At 38.3% G+C, this 24,807-nt stretch overlaps 1 protein-coding gene across 4 annotated transcripts in view; it reads left to right on the forward strand.

Moving 5' to 3' along the window:
* The window catches only part of TRAF3IP1 (TRAF3 interacting protein 1), a 46,761-nt gene that overhangs the window by 15,123 nt on the left and 6,831 nt on the right, over window positions 1–24,807 (forward strand). For 3 of the 4 annotated variants that reach the window (XM_075710702.1, XM_075710698.1, XM_075710700.1), the window contains 7 exons: window positions 703–778; window positions 6,190–6,288; window positions 12,150–12,240; window positions 12,984–13,067; window positions 13,710–13,830; window positions 13,980–14,016; window positions 14,864–14,940. In XM_075710702.1, the coding sequence (XP_075566817.1) occupies window positions 703–778; window positions 6,190–6,288; window positions 12,150–12,240; window positions 12,984–13,067; window positions 13,710–13,830; window positions 13,980–14,016; window positions 14,864–14,940 (585 nt within the window). Of the gene's footprint in view, window positions 1–702; window positions 779–6,189; window positions 6,289–12,149; window positions 12,241–12,983; window positions 13,068–13,709; window positions 13,831–13,979; window positions 14,017–14,863; window positions 14,941–16,384; window positions 16,490–24,807 lie in introns of those variants that run through there. The other variant, XM_075710699.1, reaches the window with a different exon arrangement.

Below are 24,807 nucleotides of genomic sequence, written 5' to 3' on the forward strand. Positions count from 1 at the left end.
AGTGTCCTGAATTTTCCTCCAGTTTGATCTTTTCCACTTTTGAACTCTAATCCTCCTTCCTGTACCAGTTGCACCTTCAGATCATCCATTGCTCGTTTGCTGGACTTTCTGGCAGGACCCATTTCTTAGTTTGTCCAGAGTCTTTGTCCAGGAAAGTTGCCATTTGAGGAAAGGACTGCACAAGTCTAGTGGCACAGTTTTTTAGTCTTTGCTTCTATTTTGGAATTTTAATTGAAATTTAGAAGACATCCCAGAAGGTTAAAGAGGAACTGTGTATCTGATGTAGCTGAAACATATAAGTGATTGTAAGCATCATAATCCTTTCGGTAGCTCGCTGGTAGCTAAGCATTGTGTCTCAAGACCAGCAGTGGCATCATAGATGCTGTATAGGTTTCACAAGATTGCTCTGCTTTGGATACTTTTAGTTCACATTTGGAAGTCATCTTTACAATAATTAGTGCGAATCATATAGGTTCATTTAAAAGAAAATAGCTAGCATGCATCCAGGAAAAAATACCTGCAGACTTTGAGGAAAATAGACTTGACATATTCTTAATCTTATATGTGTGGGTCAGTTTGTAAATGGATATTTTTTATGTATAATACGTATAGATAAAAAAGCAACACATGTAAGTTTTGTTTATAAATATATTTTTTTCTATACAATTATATACATTTGTGGGCTTTTTTTTTTTTTTAAAGAGTGAAAGTCCTGCAGGAATATCAAGGCAGCCTTCAACAAAAGGATCAAGGCAACGCGCCAGACCCGGAGGAGAAGGTAACTAGAGGGAGGATATTATTTCTATTAAATATGCTGGAGGGCTACTGCATAGGAATAGCATAAATACTTAAATATCTGTGTTTATTATTTTCAGTGCTTGTTTTATACTCCCAGTCTGCATTTATGAATCCAACAGGCAATTTTTCTGCATGGATTTGATACATAGAAAATGATACTCAGTTCAGTTTGCTCATGTTCCTCATGCACAATTGCAGGTATAAATTCAGCCTGCTCTTGATATTTATTGTGTTCTCTCTGCATGCGCTTTTTAGTTGGTCTACAACTATTTATTTTTCTATTAGTTTCACAAGAAATGTTTCTTTGCTTGATAATCTAGCAAGTTTAGACAAATATGCCTTGCAAAACTTTGGCTTTTTTTTTCTTTTTCCTTATCACTGAGGATTAGTGGACAGTATGTCTGAGTTGATAAAATTATTGCATGTTACCTTTACGTAAAGTCACACGTAAAGGTTTGTTAAATGTTTACAGCAGAGCAATATTCAGCACAGTATTTTTGATTTAGTAAGACTTAAGATATGTTTTCTAAGGTTGTTTTAGGAAGATGAAAGACATTTGTGAGGCAAGATGTGCTTTCCTGTAGGGATAAATCATACAGCTATGAACGCCGAATTTGTAACTTTATCACTTACTAATATTTGGGAAGAGCGCTCTTCCTAAATTTGGCTAGGGAATCCAAACTTCATTTATTTTCTGAATTTTTCAATCACTTCTCAAGGATCTGAAGTCCTAGTGTTTGGTCTTTAGCAATTTTGGGTTTATAAATGAAAAGATCTTGTTTGTCAAAAAAACACAATAAACAAAACAAAAAACAACCAAACAAACAAAAAAAGAGGAGTGTTCCCTGAGATTAACTGAGTACTGGCCAGTGCAAAAAGGAATTTCCCTGGGTATTTGTTTGAAAAGCAGTACATTAAACCATCCACATTTGTGTTAACCTTTGTGGGGTTTCTTCAATGAAAAGACGGTTGGTGAATTCAAGACTAGCCAAACCTTTCTGAGTGGCTTCCATAGCTTGAGACACAATACTCCAGGCATAAGCTGGAGAACAGGTGAAGATGAAATGTTAAACAAAACCTCTGGCATTCAATGACTAGAGAAGATTCCTCTCAGTATTGAAACAATGGCACGTGTTTGTCCATCTTTGACTCTCTAATGTCTGTCATTACAGCTGTGGTCAACTGTATTGCACCTGGGCTGGTGTCAGGCTAGGACCTTGTGATGTGAGTTGGAACAGGGAAAGTGGTCTGGGTAGCATCAATACTGAATCCTCTCCCACGTCATCCTCCGGAGCAACCTGATCTAGTTGAAGCTGTCCCTGCTCACTGCAGGGGGGTTGGGCTAGATGATCTCTAAAGGTCCCTTCCAACCCAAAGCATTCTATGATTCTATGATCTTCCACAGTAGCTCAACCATGTGTAAGGGACCAAGGCCTGTGACATTTCTGCTGAGAGTGCTGGGGAAGGAAGGCCAGATGTTTATTTGTTACTGAGGGATTATCAGCAGGAAATGAGAATCTGTAAAAGGCCCATCTCTTTGTGCTGGCCAGGAGTTGCCCCCGGTAGCGGTGTGGCCACCGCCCCTGATGGGTGAGCAGTGCCAGGTCTCTGGAGTGAATCCTGGCCATGTGAGTCTAGACAGCAGGTGAGGAGGTAGCTGTGTAATCATCTCGTCCTTGCTTCGGTGCTAAGTGTGTCAAGACTGTCACTTGTGATAATAGATCTGTGGTATCTGTGCTTGCCCATTAGGAACTGGATTGATATAAACTGGAATTGTATTGATTTCAGGCCATTTTACCAGCCTTTGGATGATAACCTCTTCTGATTCTTTGTTGACCGAAGCTATTTAACAAATTGTACAGTTGTCAATAAACATCCCTCCTCCTCTGCCTTACACCTGCATTAGTCATTTCTCTTTGTCTCTTTAGAACAGATTTAAGTGAAGATTTTAGTCCTGAGATAGTTTTAACTAAGTATAATAGACAGTTGTGCCAAGCTTTACAAATAAGTAAGTAATTTTATTTTATCTGTTAAGGTGCTTCATTGCAATTGTTTACGTCACCAGCTTTTGTATGTAAGTGTATTGAATATTGTATTTGCACACTAAATGAAAACTAGATTCTCTTCAGAATATCCCAAGTATTTAATACTTTCACATCAGGAAGAAAAGAATCTAAACTTAGTACTGCTAGCCCTTAGTGTAAGAAAGCCAAGAGGAAGAGCCTAGAGAAACCTGTAGGTAAGGAATAAAACCAGCTGCTAATTGGAGCTCATCTAATGACAGTGTAAATGCAATTTCTGTCTGTATTTAAGTGACCTTTTCCCTCCTACTCCTATTTTGGTGACCTGATTATTTACTCTGATTCAAGTTTTCTTTCAATGGTTTTGTGCCCCAGGAGCTGATATTTTATTTCTAATGAGGAAGTCACTGTACATAAATCAGTTTTAACATCTCAGTTCAGAAGATATAATAACACCTGTGAATTGCTAACTGTTAAATAGCTAACTCTGGCTAAAGACATACTGTTCAGACTAATGAAGCATGAAGATCTTCATGCACTTAATCTGCCAGTGTCACTATTTTTAATCTATGTAAAGAGATTGTATGTTGCTGTGTTTTTGCAAGCATCCACTTTTTCTTTGGGTTTGTGTTTTAGTAGGTTTCCATGTGTCTGAGGCAAAATACTGAAGTTATATTAGAGCTTGGCTAGTGTTATCAACCAATAGCCATGTTTTCAAAAGGACTTGGGGAAAAAATTAAAATTATGTTTAGGTACCTTAAATACTTTGAGAGAGATCTGGCACTTTGGATATGAACGTCTGTTGACTTAGGAGCTTAATTCAAGTTGGTGCTCAAAAATTGAAAATTTTATGTCACATCTCATGTACTTATGTGATGTGAGGTTTTAATAATTTTGTAGATGAAAAATACCATCTGGATTCCATTAAGTGTAGTCTTATTTTACTACTTAGTGATCCTTAGCTGATCCTATAACTTTTTTATTTCCCAAGATTTAAATGTTTGTTTTATAGCCTGAACTGGCACTAAACTACAGTGACCAGACATGCCCCATTTTATAGGATCATCCCTTCTTTAAAATCAGGATCCAGTTTTTCTGATAAATGAAGTATGGTTACCAACTTATCCTGTGTTTTCGCTTTAAGGTAAATATTTTTAAATGCTCCTCTTTTCATGATACAGCAGGCCAGTGCACTCAAATTTCAGTTTACCTAAGTGATAAATACTTTAGGGCATTAGGCCTCTTTTTGTTCTAACACAGCAGAGCTACAACAGGTGAGTAAGGCCCAGAGGCTCCACTAAGTCATCCAGAGGGTAGCAAGAACCTTATGGAGCTACGCTGATGCCTGTTGCACACTGGTCTCTGTAGTTACTGGTGATGATGGTCAGAGCTTTCTTTATTTTCTATTATTAACTGGATACAAATAAATGCACAACAGGAGAACACGCAAGGGCTAGTGTCATGACTAAATTTGTAATAAATAAAACTGAAGTGGTGAATGGAGGACTAGTTAAGCAAAACCGGGTATATTTGCTATCCTAATAATTAAAACACGTTATACCAATATTTGCTCACCTCTGTTACAAACAAATTCCTAATGGTATTGGAGCAAATGTTTTTTATATAATGTTACATTTATTACTACTCAGTCAATGACTGCTTTTATAGTTTTTAAACTTGCAGTTGATCTTAATTGAGATCTGAACAGGTTTCCTTTCAGACACTGAATTAGTTTCTAAATGAAAACAATGGAGTAAAGTGCTTAACTTTCCACTGTTGTTTTGGCTTTTCTGCTAAGCTCCAGACCTTATGGGAAACTTGTAGCACTGCTCTATAGGTTGGTAATGAATGTTTCAATGCTTGTTTCAGTTTTATTAAATTACAACTCATCCTGGCCTTAGCCAGCACAGGTAAATGAAAGTGCTGGTTGACCTTTCTCTACTGCATGTTAATCTCCTTGTAAACTAGTAGAACTCAGTATTTCTACTGCAATGGACTGTGTATCTTTGTGTATGCTTCCTGTGGCAGGGGTGGAGGAGTAGGTCCTCCGCTTTTGATCTCTATGTCCTGAAAGATTCAGCTTTATGCTGCATGCAGTAGTTTCATTGCTGGTTTTGGAAGTGTTGGATGTTTCAACCCAAGCATTAGGCAGGGCTTGTCTTTATCTAGTAAATCTTTTCCCATGCTATCAAAACTGTTTGCTCATTTGTGCTGGTGGTAGAAATGTTACCTGAGGTGTCCTGGCTGTAGATAGGGGCCCTGTGAACCTGCTTTTTACCTTTGCATTACAGTTACCTTTTTGCAGATAAGGATATTTGGAAGGGCTGGGTTCAGTTCCTGGGCAGTGCTTTGGGTACCTCTGTTTTAAACATGCGTGCTCTTTCTGTATCTGTAATCTTGCCTAGTTCTGAATTCATTCTGCTTCTGCTGCATTTTGAGGAATGTGAGAACTGAACATATTACTCCAAGTGAAGGAGGGGTGGGGTGTGTGTATGTATATATATTTTTAATGGTAAGACTAAAACTAAATAATCTACCCATTCTGTACATATCTTGACAAATTGTATGAATAGTTCAACTTTTCTTGACCACGTGTGTTCAATGCACAAGTATATTTTCTGGGATGATGTACAAATGGTGCTGAATCATTTCTCCTTTGCGTTCCTCCGGCCTGAATGTCTCTTCTCCCTTAGCAGATAATTTAGAAATCAGATGTATACCTGAATATTTCAGCTTTCTTCCACTGTGTGTTAATTTGCTTTTGTCAACATTGTCATATTGTAACTGGGGGAATTAATTTAAGATAATTGGTAGATTAAATGGTCTTTGATTTTTTTGCAAAAATAAAACTGGTTTAGGTAGCATCAAAAGCGAACAGCATTTGTGGACTTGGCTCTTCTATGGCATTACCAGCCAGTCGTGGAGTTCAGCTATCAGAAATCAGCTTTTCTTGCTTAAAATTTCTTAATGGCTTTAGTATGAAATGTGTTTAAAGCTAAAGCCTTTGAAACAAACCAAAGTGCATTATGCATTCCAAGTAGTATACAAACAATATTGTGTATTTTAGCAATTACTTAGACTTTATTAGAAAAATATTGTGTTGTTTCACTAGCTATCAGGCTAACAAATAATATCTGTAAATTGTTTCTGAATTGAAGAAGTTGCCCTTAGTTTGCAGTAACATAAGAAGTTTAATCAGAGGTCATGTAAAAAGTCTTTGTGAACTTTGAATGTTACTTATTTACACTCAAGATTATTAAACTAGGATAGTTAAAGAAATAGTAAGTGTAACAGGTATTTAGCATGTTTTTTTATTTTAAATTCTTATTGTATCTTTGGTTTCATTTGACTATAAACTGTTTTGTTATAGGAACTGTGGAAATGAAGAGCATGGCAGATAGGATTTCAGAGGACAATGTTGCTAAAGTGCAAGAGCAAGCTGAACCAGGACTTGCAGTAAAACAGAAAGGTAGAGAGAATAAAAACTTGACTGCCTTGGAAAGTCTAACTTGAGTGCTTCGGGGTCGAACTTGAATCCATGCAGCTAAATGATTTAAGGAGGGTGATTTACATTTAATCCAACTGCTGCATTGTGTTTTAATCACATCTTGTGATTAATGTCCTGGTTTGAAAAATGTATGTTCCCCGATAAAACAGTTACTTTTATATTCTGTCCTTCCTTACTCTTATGCAAGTTTTCAAAGAGGCCAGTGCCTACAGTGTCCCAAGGAAAATGCAGGGCTGCTGCACCTGAATCCCTTGGTGACTTGTTTTGTGTAAGAACTGAATCATTGCATGTTGCCTTTTTGTACAAGTATTTGGGAGTCTCACTTTGTGTTTGCATTTTACAAGATTTTAGAGGAAAATTGCATCTCTGCATTCTTTGTTCTCCATTTTTTTTCCAAGTGGTATATAGCTCCCAAGACATATGTTGTTAATGAGGTATTTGTATCCAGCTACAGTATACATGGAGCCATAGAAGCAAAATGTAGGAGAAAGAACTGAGTTTTAAGCAAAAAGCTGCATTTTTGTTTTCTCCAGATCCAGATGCTTGACCTAGTTGGGAGAGTTGATACCATGTATGTGGGAGATCAAAGGCTGTTTCCCAGTCCACCTGTGGCCTTCAGGGTCTCATAGCTGTGTCAGTCTAATGAAATGTAGATGGTTGGCCAAGACATTTGTGTGACCTTACACAACTGGGAGAGCTTCCACACTAATTCCTTTTAATCTGTTGGAGCTGTCTTGTCTATTGGAATGTATCTGTTATGGAATATAACTTTATATTCCTCTATTTCTAATTTGACTGTATGTAAGAGTACCACCCCCAGGTTCATTATTGATTTGGATTCGATTCTCAGGTGGTATAAGAACCAACTATTGTGTTGACTGTTCTTTATTTTCAGCTTTATCCAATAAGATAATGTAATGTATTAGTGCATTACTGAACCTTAATTTTCCGCATGTTCTTATAGAGATGAAATTGTCATTCATACATGTAACTGTTTTCATAGTTGGAATGTAAAATCAACTATAACAGTCGATAAGAACAGTCATTGCAGATAGCTAAGTTGGATGCATATTTGGCAGTAATCATAAGTCCGTGATGACCTGTTCTTTCTTGCTGTGTTCTTGTGTCTTTAACTGCAAATGAAAGTTACAAAAGTTTCCAAAGGAAGACTCATTTATAGGATTTTAAAAACATTATTTACTGGCTGAAATAAACTTATTTTCCTGGATCTTTTGGAGTTTTACTTCTGCATTCTGCTTCAGTGTTATATTCTGTTTCTGAGCATTGAGGCTCTGAACCTTTCTCTTGTGTGATGGTTTTTTTTTGGTTTATTTGTTTTTTTTGTTTTCCTTTATAAATGAGGATTTGTCAGCATATCAGTTATTCTCCCTTGGTGTCCTCCATTAGAAATCCTCACTGGCTAGTTCATGGCAGCCTTTTAAATAAGAAGTATATGTTTAAAACTTTCTGGCAAAAGGGTGTTTTGGCCTGCCTCAGGTATTTGCTCATACACCCCTGAAGTTACTTAGGTTCTACTTTCTTTAGACATGTGCACATAAATGCACCCACTGTGGCAAGAAGGGAGGAACAGTTGCACTTCATGGTCACTCCATAAAGTGTAGGCCTGTATGAGGCTTTTTCAGAAGCTGATGATAAGATTTTTCTGAACCTTGTTAAATTCTAAAATAAGCTTTTTGCGGGGGTTTCACTGGTGCAGTTTCTCTCTCACAGTTTTGGTAATTACACTGGGGTACACTTCTCTGCAAGGAGTAATGCCAGGCTCCTTTCAAAAGTTTATCTCCAAGTAACCTCAAGATGTTGTCACTCATTCAGCTGAGCCATCACAGCCACCTACCACCCATCCCGCAGAGAGCTGGCATTATACGTAAAATATGAACGTCTTTTCTACCAGCTTGGCAGAGGGGCTGGGAGGGCAGTGTCTTAAACCAAGTCACACTGATCCAGTTCTTCAGGCAGTGTGTGAATGCATGTGCTAACAGGAGGGAACGGCAAGTGTGAAGGCAGAAAGGCTTATTTGATGGCAGTGCCAGTTTACACTAGTGGGAAGGTTTAGGAAACTCTGCTTAGTTTGCCAGTGCTCTCTGAAGCATCCTAGAAATCACAGTCCTTGCAGGATGCTTAGGCACTGTCTTGTTTGCTTATGTAGTTGGTCCATGATACCATTTGGTTGGCTAATTGCATATTAAGATTTATACTCCAGCTAACACTAGTGGAATTAAATGGAAACTGGGTGTTGAAACTGCTTGAAAATCACAGTCGCTGCCCTTCTGCAACTCCAAACCTACCTTTGGAGTAGGTTAGTCAGAGACGAGCTGAAGATAGTTCTTCCACAAGGTTTTCAAGGGTTTAGAGGGTGCTTGGGACTACTTTGAAAAAAGTATTACATTCTGTGAACTGCTTCTGAATTTCCTTTGGACTTTTAATTTTTGTATTTCTGGACTGTGTAAACTTACTTTGAGGGGTGAGCAGTCCCCATGCTTTCACAGTTCAAAGTAGATTGGCACAGCTTTGGCTCTCAAATCTGTTGTACAGATTTATACAATTCCCCTTTTGCACATCTCATTTAACTTTCAGGAGTGTCTACTCAGATATTCTATCAAGACAAACATTTTGATCCTCCAATGTCTTCTGACTTTTAAAAAATGTCTCATTTCTGATGAGTGTGTTCTGCTTAATGACAGAATATTGATGTCTTTAGCAGAGAAGTGTGAGCTTGTTGGAAACACTTCCTAATGTGTTTGTCCCTATTCTCCCAGCCCTGGTAGTAGTTCCTATGTAGGAAGCTGGCTGCAGTTCTTGTTGTGTGTTTCATGCCTAATTTGGTCAGATAAGTTACATAAATTCTTTAATACTAATCTGAAAAATCAGTGTATTTGTTATTTCCAGGTGAATTTGCCAGCGACTCAGGAACATTATAGTGACAAAAGACCAGCACCGAACATACCAATGATAGTTAAAAACTTCTAATAGAAAAAACAGTGTTTTTAATGAATAAAGCACTTCTCTAATTTAGTACTTCTTTTTGTTTTATGCTATGTATTAAAGATTTTTTAAACAGTAACAAAACATAATTTAGTTGTGTTTATCCAAGTAGTTTCTACTTAAAAGAATACCAAAAAGCCATCTATGAAAGTGCTTTGTGCTTTGGGTTAAGTGTTTAAACAAAAAAAAAAAAAAAAAAAAAAAAGAAGAAGAAAAAAAAGAAGTAATAGTTTATGAGCACTTTATGCGTTCTAACTTGAAAATAAGCAGAACTTGTGGGGAACTTTTTGCAATATATTACAGGTAGTTATTGCAACAAACAGATTAATAAAACATACTTCTTCCATTGTCTTAATGTCAGTACATGACTTGGTTTCCTTTCTCCTATTACTTGTTGCGTTTGTGGCTTCTGTTCATATTAAAAGTGAAAGTGATCCACAAAACCTTTCCTCAAATAACTGGATAACTGGGCCAGTAATAGACAGTGAATCTGGAAATCGGTATATAGGAGATCCCTGAAGCATCCCTTAGTTTCCTCTGTGCAGGTGTCACAGGCGCTGTTCTGTGGTGCCGTCACTGCTCTGTCTCCACTGGTGCTGTGGGGAAGTGAGATTTTAGAGATGCTCATTTTTCACACAGAGTAAATGAACGCTTGCAGGACTCCTTGCAACTGTTGACTTTCTATCTTGTGAGCAGCTGTTACGTCAGCGTGATGCATGTCAGGACGTAGCAAGAGCAAGAAATCAGTTGAGACCTTGACTATGGCCGATAACTGCTCCAAAAGCTAATTCCTTTAGCAGACTGCCCTCCTTGCTTAATGGTAGCTGTTTCTTTGAAAACAAAAATAGTGGTTCTTGCAGGTGGTGTTTCCTGGGAGCTGAGTTTATATAGAGGCAAGGGAGGACTGTACTTGTTTCCCACAAACCTGCAGAAATCTGTTGTGCCAAAGGTCAGTGATGGCTTTCCAGTATGAAAAGTGAAGCTGTACTATTAACAGACTGAATGTAACACACAAAAAAATTAAAAATCCTGGACATGCTCACGCCTCTCCCCAAGCCTGTCTGCATAAGGACTGCCAAAGAGTTCTTCATTCAGTCTGACTTACTCAGGGTACTCACAGTCACCAGTGGGCTGTCTCAGCTCCTATGATTGCATGTGCAGGCTCCAAGCAGATCCTTTATGCAAAATCAAATATTTTATTAAGGAAGAGACCTCTGGTTTTTATCTCTCCATACCTTTGTGATCTCCATCATGTGGGAAAATGCCTTTTGCTGTGTGGGAGGGGAATTTTGAAATCCCTATTGCATCTGTTAGGCAGGGATGCTAAATTAGGTACCCGGGGAAGTGCAGGAAGCTCATGGTACAGCCAGCAACAAAGCACAACTTTCTGACTTGGGCCTGGCTCAGTCTTAACATAGGGACCACTCCAGCTGGTGTGCCAGTGACCATACGATTGGTTGATGCACAATGGTTGTTCCTGTACCAGTAAGACTGAGGGAAAACTTAATATAGAGCTTATGATTGTTGAGTGTATTTACATATCTTCCATATGTTCTCCAGTGGACCGTATGTAGAATTAATACACTGTATAAAAATGTAGTACCTGTACTGTTCAGTAGTTTTAAATGAGAAGGTCTAACCTGTGAAATGGCTGTCCGGAGAATACGCACAAACCCATTAGGAAAGTGGAATTCAGTAGACTCTGGGAAAGATACTTTTATTTCTTTGCCTAAATTTGGGCTGGTAAAAGCCCAGCTGCCTTGGTCTTTTTCTTCAGTGGTGCCGTTCTTGGTGATTTCAGAGCAGAGGGACACTGCAGTGGACAGTAGTGTTAGAGGAGTCCTTTCTGCATGTGGTGTTACATGGAAGAAATACTCACTGACAGATCATTAATCTGAGCAAGCTTTCTACATGGAATCCAAGAACATCAAATGCTTTTTACCTACCAAAATTATTTGTAGAAACGCTAAAGCAGAAAGTGGCGAATGATATCCATAATCCTGCGCAGTTAGATTGTCAAGGCAAAGACGTCATCTTGTTCTCTGCCATTATAGAGAATGGTCTAATCTGAGCTTTGCAGGTGTGGGTTCATGCTGTTAACTGCACTGGACTGGTCACAGTAACTTGGTGGGAAACCTATCAACTGGGAAGGAGTGGTTTAACTGGTTCTATCTGATTTAAATTGTAAATGGGGTCAACCCTATGGAGAGCATAACTATGGTGGGATTACAGAAGAAGCCCTCATCCTCAAATCATAGAATGCTTGACGTTGAAAGGGACAAAGAAATGGAGGTCAGCCAGTCCAACCACCTGTTCAAATCTGGGTCAACTAAGAATACCAGTACAGGAGAATAAGAAGTTAAGGTGAATAAAAGAAAGGTTTAAAAAAACCTCAGCATAGAGAATATAGGGTTCTTTTAATACAGTTTTTCCTCTTACGATTTTGTATAATGAGCAACTTGAAATATTGCAAATGTTACCATGCAACTGTGGAAGAATTGAGTGAGATGATGTCATTTTCACACATGAGGGAATTTCACAATATTAAGAAACAAAAAATGAAGCAAATTTAAATGTTTTTTCAGTGTCCCTTTTGAATTGTGAATGCTCCGAGATGTTTAAAAACTGGAAGTTCACAAGATATTTAACTTTTATATAAGCTTATAGAATTTTATTTCTATTTAAAAAGTTTGTCTTGTGATGTATTTCATGAGTACACATTCAAGTATAGTGCTGATAAGATTCAAAGTACTGTCGTAAGAAAAGTTAGATTTGCATTGCCAGCTAAGCCAAAATTGTATGTTTGATTCATTTAATAGAAGGAGAAGCAGAGAACATGGCTCCTGAAAAGCCTGCAGTATCTGAAAATGGAGAAGTACCTAATGATCTTCCACCTCAGCCCATCCAAAGGTTTGTTTCTATCCTTTATTCTGTTTGAATCAAACTATGATGCATCTGGAGGTAATACAGTCCATTTGAAAACAACAAGGAAACGTGGAGCAGTATGTTTTTGCTAGCGGTACCGAATAATAAATGTTATCCAATGTATGGTTCCCTTTATTCACTTTCATGTCCTTCTATAAAGAAAAGTTTAACATAGTGAAGTGTTTTGGACTTATTTTCTTAATCCATAAAGTGCTTTGATGTAATGTTATTGAAATATGAGGGATGTGTCGAGAGTCTAATGAGAACATTGCATTACAACTTTCATAAGCATGGTGTTATGGCTAAGATGAACTTGCCTTTTAAGTCCCAATTTACTTTTTCTTTGCCCAGTAAATGCTTGTGTAATTGCATCACTTGTGGAAATAATTTTTTTTTTCATTTACATTGCAGTGTGTATTGTTAATGCTAAATTTGTTGTTAATAGTAAATAACTGTGTTGTATACAAGTTATTTTTTAGTGAGACAAATCAAGAGGTGGTTTTACACAGAATCATAGTTTTTTTGTTTTAGGACATATTTTCTAGTTTTTCCTAGACTCCTACAAGGATGGCAAGTATTGTGATATTGGATTGTACACTGGGGATGTTTTCAGTGTTGTTATACATTGGCTAATTTACTCAGCTCACGTGTGCGTATGTCTGCTCCTTTAGAGGACGTGTGAGGCTTCCTTTTATAGTATAAATGAAAAAGCCTCTTTGTTACTGCAGACGCATTCCTCGTCCTAGCAGTGCAAGACCAGCACCGCCCCGAGTAAAACGTCAAGAAAGCACAGAGGTCTTACTTCCGGAAAGGTAAGGAACATGGGAGATGCAGAGCAGATGTTTCTAGCTCTTGTGCCACAGTATTCTCAGATCTTCTGTGCCTCACCTGCTGCTCAACAGCTTTAGGATGGATCATCCCACTGCTCATTGATTCAGACTGGAAAATTCAAGCCTGCTTTATTTGTTTTACTGTTTCTGCAAATCCAGTGCATTACGTAAAAGTTATGGTTGGTAGTCACCTCTGGAAGTCCAAAAATATGATTTAATTTTTTTGCCTTTGGGAACTCTGAAACAGATAACCCTAGAACATTAATCTAAACTACCACTAGAAGAGATCTATAGAACATGCAGTGAATATCCCATCTTCAAAAAAAGACTGAAACAGCCATTTGAAACTACGGACAAAATGGCTTGCTTGATCTCTGATAAGTGCCATTCACTGAAGTAGTGTGTTTAGAAGGAAAATATATGTCCTTTTGTGAGAGAAGAATGGCTAACTGTTTTCAGAGTTGGGCAGTGAATGGAAATGACAGAACTGGATGTACTTTTAGTTGGTGCTGCTTGATTTTATGGGAGGGAGGGAGGGAACTGCTGTCTCTTCTATTCTGGATAGATCTTAATAGGTTTGGACATAATCTTAATAGGTTTTAATTTTCATTGTGTCTCTTTCAGGAGTGGTAGTGGTAAAACAGTCTCAAATGTGATCATAGACCAGCAGATTCCTGATGATGATGATGACCAGTTCGTGGTGGAGGCATCACTGCCACTGCCAGAAATGCCAGAGATGGAAATGGTCTGTTCATGTTGCAAATTACAGAACCTTTTTCCATACTTGTTTGTAACTTACTTGTTTACGTAGCTTCTAGTTGAATATTTTTGAGTAGTTGTATATTATAGCAATGTCAACTTATTGCAACTAAAGCTCTCTTCCTGCATGTGTAGGAGCCAGAAGTGGAGCTGGTTGAGGATGAAAACCATGGTATGTTTGCTTTTACATATATTTATGTATATATAGAATAAAACCACAGGTTTAAACCAAATGCTGAACACTTAAAATGCTGAATAAAACAGCAAAATACCTCCTGAGGGTAGGAGCTTGCAACTTTTGCAAGAAAAACAGAAATTATTTATCAAATACAGCCTTGTTTAGTTGAGCAGCTGGATTTGCAACTGATGTTAAGTACAGATTTTCTATACATCTTTGATGTCAGCAGGATTTAAAATTCTGCATAAAAGTCATAAATTAATGTTTCTTTGAGTGTCGGGTACAGCTTGTCAGCTCTGAGATATGAGATGGTATTGGCTGTCCAAGGCAAGTTATAGAAAAGCTTTTAGGGAAATTGATGGACCAGTTCTTAACAACATTTATGCTTACTCGTGACCTCAGATCTCTGATTCAGGGGCTTCCATTATTGTTACACTGGATGTGATTTAGGCAGGTATATATCCAAAAATTCCTAGCAAAGGAAAATATATATCTATCTACATACCTATCATGTGCAGTTCTTGAATTCTTCCAAAACAGGGGTGCAGAGGAAAAGCCTTTGTGTTAATACAGCTCAAGGATCTGGTTCTGTACCAAGAGTTGTTCAGTAAATGATACGGATGATACAGTTTGATTTAGTGGACACTGGAGAAAATAGATCAAATAACAAATACCTTGTATCTCAGTAATTAAAATACATAATAGAATGCTGTTCATGTTGCTCTAAAAACTGTTTGTTAAAAAAAAAATTAAGCAATTGGTTTTGATTTTATTGTCTGAATGTTTAAAATAAACATTTTATTGCCAACCAATGCTGAGAAATATACTGATTTTTCAACAGGTGGGCTTGTAAAAAGAATCCTAGAAACAAAGAAAGATTATGAGGCATCACAGAAATCATCAAAGACAACAGAGAGGGTAAGATGGTAATGGCCTTCCAAGAACTCTGAATATTAAATATTGTAATCATGATCTTTTTCTCTGCCTTAAATGTGTTTTTTCCATTTATGATCAAGCTTTCCTCCTTGATGTGTTATGCTGCTCTTTTTTCTCCATTAGTCTGTCAGATATTGTTACTTGTCTATGTAGTGCTTTTTCTTTCTCACCTTTAATTTTTGTGATTAGGTTTTTTTTTTTTCAGTATTTCAGTACAATTTTTCAGGGAGACTTCTTTAGCCTATTCTTTTGTTTTTCAAAACAAAGTCTGCTGATTTCGGCCTTGCCCTAGATGTAGTAGGGCACACTGCATTTGTACAGCTGGACCATTATTGTTTCAATCTTAGCTGTCCTCTGGGCATTTGAAGAGCAGTATCCTACTGCCCAGCAATCATTATCATTGTCTAAAAAATAATGGGATCTCTGGTGCAGTTAACCATATAAAGTATTTTTGTATTACCAAATGTTTCCCTAGTAACGTCCTAGCATACCTCAGCATTCAGGTCTGAATCTATGAAGTGATTTGATTTGATTTTTTTCCACGATCAGTAGTTGGGAAAAGGGAAAGTTGTTTTTGTTGTTGCTGGGGTTTTTGTCGGTGGTTTTTTTTTGGTTTTGACAGCTTATGAAGGGTCTAGAAAGGGTCTAGCAGTGTTCACAAAACAAAAGCAAAAGGTTGAACCCCCGTGATTTCAGTGTCTTCCTGTTACAGCTGGAGAGCTCTTGCTTTTTCAGCCTTGCAAAGCTCATGTTATAAGCAGCAGCAAAAGGCAGAGCATTTAGATTGACTTTTCTGATCCATTGGCACTTTGGAAAGTTTCTAAATCACTGATCTAGTTTGATGTGCTGGTGAGGAGACACTGAGGAATGCAGTGCAGAGTGCTGTTATAAAAATACAGACAGGTATGTAATGTTTTGGAAAGGTGAGTGCTTTTCATGAACTCTTAAATCTTCAACTCCAATCACATCTTCTTTTTTTTTTCTAATGTTAATTCAGTATTGTAGGTTTTTACTACCTATATTCTTTTTCAGGAATGACCTGTAGTTTGGCATACTGTTTTAAGATGCTGCAACTCAGACCTCAAGAGTCCAGCTTTTAACAGAGCATCAAGCTCTTTCAAATAGCTCTCTGAAATCAGTAGTGACTTTTGAAGCCTTGACCACTTGACTGCCTCTTTTGGCTTTATCAGCTATAGTAATTTGGCAATGAGTAATGATATTATGACAGGTTATGAGCAAAGTGTACAATGGAAAAAACCCCATGGTAGACATGGGAGACAGTAGACTGTTTTAAAAGCCTGGTCTTATCTAGAACCTGTATGACTTTATAATCGCCTGTACAATCTGCAGTAAAAGTGACATAGTGTTAACTTTAAGGATCGGAATTTTGGGAGGGTAAAATCAACAATTCTCTCCTCTTAAACAGAGATACTCCCATATGCTTTTGTGTCCAGTGGTGATGGGTTGTGCTGCCATACAGACCAGCCTTTTGATTTCTTCCCCAGCAAGCTGAGAAAGTTGGGAAGGCAGATCAGACCCTTGAGGGAGTATCTTCCTGTCTGAAGTTTGGGACTGTCTGAGATCCAGGCCTGCTTGGCTGGAAGAAAATTCCTTTCATGTATTGCAAGGGCTGAGGTTAATGAAGAAAATTAATCCTCCTTAAAATAGGAAAACACCTTTAATTTCCTGCTCATAATCCGTTATGAGTAGTTAAAGCTTTATCCAACTTGCTGAATCACATACCATTTATTGTAAATGTGCAGCTTGTAGTGTCTGTGTACTGATAATTGAAACACTGTTGGCTGTTTCTAATGAAAATGTCTGATGAGAAAATTTGCCTGCTTGAATAAGTTCTGTCTTTATATAACTGTTTGGAGAAAAGAAGGAGTAAAAGTTGATACTGCTCTGTTTATGCAGTAGCTCCAAAGCTCATTACTGGAGTGCATGTTGAGCTGGCACTTGCAAGAACAAGAGAGACAGCTGTTCCTGTTCCTGGTTTTGTAACTAGGTGGTGCTGTTGAATCATGAGTCTAGAGACTAAGTTTCAGTAGTACATTTAATAGTGTCTTCTACCAGTACATAATTGTGTTGTAAGCTGTACTGTTCGGTCTTGTGTCCTGTCAACTTAAGCACTGGACATAGAAAGGGACAATGGGGGAGGGTTTACAAAACCTCATGGATTTCATACTCAGGAAGCTTCCCCTGGTGTTTGTGCTAAATTTTCTGGGTTTTTTTCTGAATAAGAGTAACTAACTAAGTAAAACGATTCCCTTTTAACCCCTTAGATTTTTTTAAATGCACGTGGACAATTGTGTCCTTCTACAATAACCATTTAGTCCCATTGCCTGTTTTCAGCCTCTAAAACATTCATTCAGTCCTTGTTTGTCTTTTGTTACATCTTTTGAAGCACTGATCTCTGTTAGCAGGGCTGATAATAGACAACTAATTCTGGAAAAAAACGTGCTGACTTCCTAGTCCATCACGTGAAAACTTGCATACAACGCTAAGCTTCTGGAATATCATCTGATCTCATATCCAAGCAGCTGGCTGCTACTGCAGTAGGTTTCTTTGCTGCTACTGCTTTTCGAATTATGTTGTTGAAGTCATTGCGATCCAGAGAGGAGTAGCGTAGTTCTGACAGCAGAGGAAAAAATCAATGGAAAAGACGATTAAAAATGCTCAGTTAGTGACTGGGATTTGACAGATGTAGTTCAGAAAACATGAGCTGGAGGCATTACTGAATCCTGGGAATTTATTTTAGAGGACAGAGACACTGTGACGCAGGAGACAGTAAAAGTAAAAAGTAAATTTCCAACGTGGCGCTCCCTCTGGGAATATTTCAGGGACCAGATATGCAGAGGTTAGCAGGTGGGGGTCTGGCATGCTTGTGTGGCCCTAGCATCACAAGCATGTCTCATCTCCGAGGGATGTTCCTAACATCACGAGGAAGGCAGTAGCAAGATTTATTCTTGTGAGACTGCAGACCAGCAGTTTTGGGAGGAATAGTTGCTGGTCTGTGGAATCTCTTTGGAGAGAGGCAGCAAAAGTAATTAAAAAGAAGGAAGAGTTTCAAGTGGTTTATTCCTGCCAAGTGGTCTAGGCAGGCAAGTGGAACCACGTCCTGTTATGTTGATGGGACTGCAAGAATGGGTCAATGAAGTCTGGCCAGTGTGCTGTGTTCAAATGGCCATAGGTTTTGTGCCAGGTCTAGCTCTGCAGTCTGCTGGGAAGCAGTATCAGTCTGGGATTTGACCATTTCTCCCCAGACTGTCAGCTCTTTTGTTTAATTTGTTTTCCATCAAACTCTCCAGAAGAAATATCTTCTACATCAGTATGCAACTGTATTCCAAAATGTATTATGCATTGGAGAGTAAAATGTAGTTGTACTTCTGTATTTTGGAGTAAGGTAACCAAAAGTCCAGTGAAAATTTGAAAGAATACTTGCTTTGGGAAATCAAATCTGATGAAATGAAGGTTATCCTTGTGTCTGTCAGTAAGAATGTTCATCTTACCTGGTCTTGTTAAACTATTCAATACATACAAAATAAATTAAATATTTTCCCAGTTATATTCATTAGTCTTTAAAGCTTTGTTCTTCTGCCAGTTGGGAAAATGAAGGGAGAAAAAAATATATTTGTAGTCTGATTGCTGGAACTTTTGGCTAATACTTTATTAAGTCCAATATTCAGAAAAGAAATGATCAATGGGTCTACCTGATTTATTGTGGATTAATCAACTAGAAATTAGGTGAGGCTGGTGAATTAATACTTAATCCAAATGTAACACTGGTGAACTCTTGGGGATGTTTCACACCTTTACTTCTAACTGCTGATTGCTGATGAGCATTTATTTGTGTTAAAAGCAATGCTCTGAAACCTTTTATGTGCTGCATTTCCCAAACATGCATTTGCTTTTTAAGAAGTTCTAATAAAGAAAAGGAAGAGAAAAGGAAAGAAGACTGGGACTTTCATCATCTAGGTTTTGCATGTGCAGAAACTTAAAATAATATACACAATTTTCAGGTCAAACAAAGAGGTCATTCTGGAAATACACAAGATTTTTGCTGCCTTGATTAGCTGTGTTCAGCCTAACAAATTCCTAAAAAGACTTCCTAAATGTATTTGTTTAGAATCTAACTGTCTAATGTTAAACAGAGAAAGAAACAGATGTTACATTTTGTATTCCACTTCATTTATTTGATGTGTGGAAAATGTAGGCAGGTTATTAAATAGTTTAAGCAAGTGGGATCACAGAATTCCCATCTTTGCACTACCAAATACAGTTCACAGGCTTCAGAAAAGAAACAGCTTTGAGGTTTGTGCTAGGAACGAGTGATATTAAATAGCTTAGCACCTGGATAATATTAACTTTAATTACAAATGTGATAAATTAAGTATGTACTTCTAAGCTTAGAACAAATACAATCATTGCTGATTCTGTTTGATTAAAGTTCTTCAGGTCATTGATTTTTACATTAATCCATCAGCTGCACGACATTGGGTGTCCCCTCTAGTCAATGCAATTAGTAACTTGTCATGTTAACCAGATGTATTCATATGTCCCACCATTTAAGTATTTTGAAGAGGCTCACCATTCAAGACCACAGCTTCTCAGCATCCTGCCAGCTTAATATGTCATAAGTAATTTTGACAGTAAAGTTGAATAGGAGTTACCTGCAGAAGGGCTTTCATCTTTGTGTGACAGCTCTGTTCATGATGATGTGACGTTAACGCAGTGATCTGAATAAAGCCGCAGTGAGAAATTTTTGGTGCAAGAATGCAATTTCTAAAAAAGAACAACTGTACCCAGCAGTCTGGTTATGGACAAGCACCATAGGAGCTTAAATTGAATGAGTATATGCTTGAATGTCCTTGTTACACTGCTACCAACTCTCAGAAAAAAACTGTGGTCCCCAAGTAATGGTGTTACAAGCTGTGAACACAGGAACAGGATTTGTGTCACTCCTGTGATATTCCTGGTATCATGGTTCCTTTGCTGTGGCCTTTGCACATGAAAACACAGAATGTTTTCTCCTGTGGGTACAGTATAAATACAACATGAGACAGCGGATGGCTATGTTAAACAGAAAGGATATATAAAAGCGCAGTGGGACAGCTGTGATTTCCATCCCTAGGAGAGGATGCAGTGCATAACCTGTGTAGCAGCACTGTGTTGTAGGACACGGTACAGGTGACTTTCACGTATTTCAAGAAGCTTATCAATGGGTTTGCCTGGGATATTCTTCTGGGGCATAGACTGGTGTGAAAGCAGTTGGTTAACACAAGGAACATAGAATCACAGAATCATTTAGGTTGGGAAAGACCTTTAATATCATCCAGTCCAACCATTAACCTACACTACCAAGTCCACACTAAACCAATCAAGGGTAGACTAGACTAAACCATGTCCCGAAGTGCCACATCTACCTGAACATGTTTTATTGCAAATTCTTTTTGAACAGGGAAGAGGCTGCTGTTTCAAGAGAAGGAGGTTGTAGACCCAGAGTTTCAGCAGTGTGAGCAGAAAAGGAAAGCTGGGCAGGACTGGCACCCAATATGCCATTATGGCTGAATTAATACTATCTGCTATAGTTAATTACCGCTGGAGTTGTCTCTTGGCATGTGTGTGGCCAGACTCATAGGATTCTGCTTAGCATGCTGAATACTGCACCAAATATGCGAGGCTTTATGAACTGACTTCTCCCCAACATGGACTGAATGTGAAGTAAGGCAGACTGGCTCTGGGGGCTGAGGTGGGGTGTGTACGTATGTCTGAAAAGTCCAGCTCTTTTTATAGGTATCAGATGTGAACTGGGAGGACCCCCCCCCCGCCCCCCCCCCCCCCAAAAAAAAAGATAAAAAAGCCCCTTTAGAGAGCTATCCTTTTATGTTCTTTTGGTGCCTTCCAACTCAGAAGCAGGTCAGACTAACTCTGGTAAATCTAATGGTAAAGAACATTGTGTCTCTGATTCCTTGGCCTGTTACTGAACTCGGTACCTGGCATAAGGAGAAAAAGCATCCTGTTCATTTGAAATGATTTAACATTTACTGTTTTCCCTGTGTTTCTGTGAAAGAGTTTCTTATGGTGATCCCTAGTGGATAGTTACAATCTACTTAAAATGCAGACTCTGTAAAAACCAGGAAAAGAAAACAGCCTTTATGATCAAAAAATATTTTGTACAATAAAAAAACCCACCTTGTTGTTTTTGCATTGAATGTATCAAAATTACTTGTCCAAAATGAAGTTTCTGTCCTGTCCTATAGAAAGAGGTAGGGGGGAAATGGTATAGCTCAATAAAACTATGATTACTTGGGTCTGTGTTCATAATGGGACATAATACAATAGTTAAAAGGGGCTGTAGAAACTATTAAGTGCTTGATGGATGTTTGTTCTAATTTGATTCATATTTAAAAACTGTTAATTTAAATATTGGAAACAAAGGAGAAGCTATATAAAACTAATCAAATACTGTTTCTAGAAATAAACTTTTCAAACAGTGAGGAAAAAAATGCCACCTCTTTAGCTTAGGCATTTCAAATGCCCTCAACAGCCCAGCTATCAGAAATGGATGTCTTGTGAATGATCCATTTTATGGAGCTGTGCATGCTGCAATATTTATACTAATTGCTTTAGTGAGGGTAAATTAAACACAAGTAAATTCTGGTGGGTTCTGGAGCCCTGTTGATAATTTCTCCTTCATTGAAGAAAAAGAAAATTCCAGTTTTTTAATTTCTCAGGTCCCTGCATCCAAGTCCGTGTTGTGTTCTGTTCGCATTGAGGTAATGGGAAAGGCAGACTTTTTCCCAGGAATCCAAAATAAATGTTTATCTTGGTGCCTTATGAAAAACACGAAGGAAAGGAAGCTTGTTGGGCCTACAGAAGTGATATAGGATTTTATATGGGGATAATTTATTGATTCTTGGGCTTTTGTGAAAGGAGACTTCATTGAGGTGTACGGCCTAATTAAATAGACTGGAACAATTCTGATTCTGGCATTTTTCTTAAAACTGAATATATCCTGTTACATGTTTGTGCAAAGTGAGCAAAGGTGGCATTCAGGACTCTTACCACCCATGTTGCGTGTTGTAATAAAGCATCTGCCATAATTCTTAGTGATTTAAAAGAGTGTCCCACATAGATGTTAACCCATAACTGTAACTATGAAACTGAGAACAGACAGTATGGCTTTTTACTCCCCTTTAATTACTTATAATCAGCAATAGCTGGCAAAGCTTGAGTGCTTCATGGTGATAATTCTCTGTCCTGACCTCGGCATTCTGTAGACTGCAGGAAATGTAACATGGCATCTTGGCAGCACAAGTGTCAGTGAAAGGAAAGAAAGAATTGATAGTTATTTTTTAACTTGTGTGAGGAGGGACAACAATGTGCCAGCTGAGCTACTGCACCTTCAGGTGTTGGGAAATTTTTCTTGGAAGCTTGAAATTTAAGTGCTTCTCTTTTAAACAGAGAGATACTGAAAAACTCTTGCATGTTCTTACACTGCTTAGATATATAGGATGTGTTTCAAAGACATGGGGTTTTTTAACAAGCCTGTTGATGTACCTGTTTAAGTCTGAATAGTATTTAATAGATTTTTAGTGGTAGTATGTTTCAGTACTTGAAATAACTTTGGATGGGATAATATTTTGTCCTTTTTACGTCAGGTTTGAAGAACAGAACTACACAAAGAGTCTGCTGGAGTTACAGGGACACTAAAATTATTTTTGAATATTTACTAATACACTTTAAGGGCATGTTCCTGATTCATAGAAAATATTCCACAGTGTTTTATTTCCACCTGAGCTTTTCAAGCAGCTGTGTATTTTAGCATGGAATATTTCAAATTGTTAGCTCGATCTATGTTTTAAAGTATACAATTCTGGTTTGCTTGTTTACTGAATTGTGGGATTTTCACTTCTTTTTTATTTTTTATTTTCATACCATACGTGCTGATGTTGAGAAGTGTGACTGCTTGGACTGTCTAGGTATCAGAGAGGTCATGCCAGCATTACAAGAACGTAAAACATTGAACCTGGCATTTGGAAAACAAAAATGAACCATTCTTCAGATTTTCACACACCCAACTATATCCTCAGATAATAGACTGGCTGAGTCTTCTCGCTTCTGAGATAGCTGTATTTGAAACAAATTTCTTATCTCTTGGCTGTGGTTTCTTATAATGGATGGCGGGGAGGAAAGTGGTAAGGGTTTGGTGCACTTAGGAGGAGAGGGAAAACAAGGCAATGGGACTTCTTCCTGGGAAGCTGTTGGATCTGATACAAGTCTGCTCTGCTGCTGAACTGAGGGTGATGTCTTTATAGGTAACTTCCCAATTACATGTGGAAAGTATGGTGCCATGGATTAAGCCTTGCCTGTGGCTTTGGTGGAGCACAACATGTAGCAAGGACTAGGAAAACAGTTAGAATAGAGAGCCCAAGGGTTTTGAAACACTGTGAGAGTGCAGATCTGTTCATACATCTTTACTAGCTGCAGCAAGGCAGTGGGGCAAAAAAATATTTCCAGGAGAGAAACTCTTGTCAACCTGAGATGTGTGCTGAGCCCTAGGAAATGGATGGTGTGCAGGACCCAGTCCTGTGATCTGTGCCTTCAGGGGCACTCAGACAAAAGCTCTTTTCTCTGGGGAGCTGCAAGATCAACAGGGAAAGAAGCTGGATGACACTGATGGGAACACTGTTGGCCATTGTGCTCAGAGGCTGGCCAAGGAGGAGACCCAGGGGAGAAGATCTGCTCAACCTTAAGCAGCTGTGCTTGGAATGGGGGTGCTCACCAGCTCTTGGGGGATGAAATGGGTCAAGAAGCAGCTCTTTCATCTTTGCATCATAAAGGATAGCAAACACATGGATGGTTCCAGAAAGTATCTAAATAACGTGTTTTGTGTAATGTAGTATAATGAAACACCTGCTTCTGTGAGAGAGGTATGGGTCGAGTGAGAAGGAATTAAGATGAGTGTTATTTTTAACAGTTTAGCCAGCACTCATGGATTGACTTAGGAAGCAAAGGTCACAAGTTCAGCAGCATTTGTCACTTCAGCTCAGTTCCTAATTAAACAATTTTAACATTATAAAATCGCAGTAAACTCAGAAGTCCCACAGTTTTCATGCGCTGCGTGTGTGGTAAAACACAAGCATCAGACGTAAGTAAATCTCAGCCTTCAAATCTTTAGAAGTATTTTTCTAAAATATATATATATATGAGTTCATCAGTAAGCCAAGGGCTGCTGAAATGTGTTTGGCAGTAGTCCCTGCTGCCTCCAAATGCAGCTGAACAAACAGCCCACAGCTCACACAGGAAGACAGGCCAATTGGGTAGGAGGGCAGGAGGGGACAGCATGGTAGATTTGGTGTCCCAGCATGAGAGAGAAGCACGCTGCCACCTCTGTGTTTATATAGCCGCTAGGAACTGTGCTTAGGAATTGGTTGATCCTGCGGTTGGGGTGGTAGAGAAAGACCTTTCTAGTTTTCCAGCATACATTAAATGACCAAAATGACTTTAAATAAACTTTACTTAAAGCTTTGTGTGTCTTAAAGAAAAAACTCGGTTTGGGAATTCGACCTGTAGGGCTCTTGGAAAGAAAGAAAAATTAGGTTGTTTTTCTTGATGGGGGAGAAAAAACCCAGCAGACTTTTCTTTAATGATGATTGTTGTTTTCAGGGAAGGCTTTCCTGGAATAAGATTATTACACTGTTATCAATGTGGCATCACTTTGCTCTTTTTATGGCATCCTTTTGCTCTTTGTGACTTCGCTGCTTTAGCAAACACTTTCTCTGTATTTAACTTGCAGTAAGCTAGGAGGCTTCAGGAGATTGACCGCAGAGACTCTGCTGGCTG

This window comes from Pelecanus crispus, chromosome 5 (genome assembly GCF_030463565.1).
Source record: "Pelecanus crispus isolate bPelCri1 chromosome 5, bPelCri1.pri, whole genome shotgun sequence".
In the NCBI taxonomy this organism is placed as follows: Eukaryota; Metazoa; Chordata; class Aves; order Pelecaniformes; family Pelecanidae; genus Pelecanus; species Pelecanus crispus.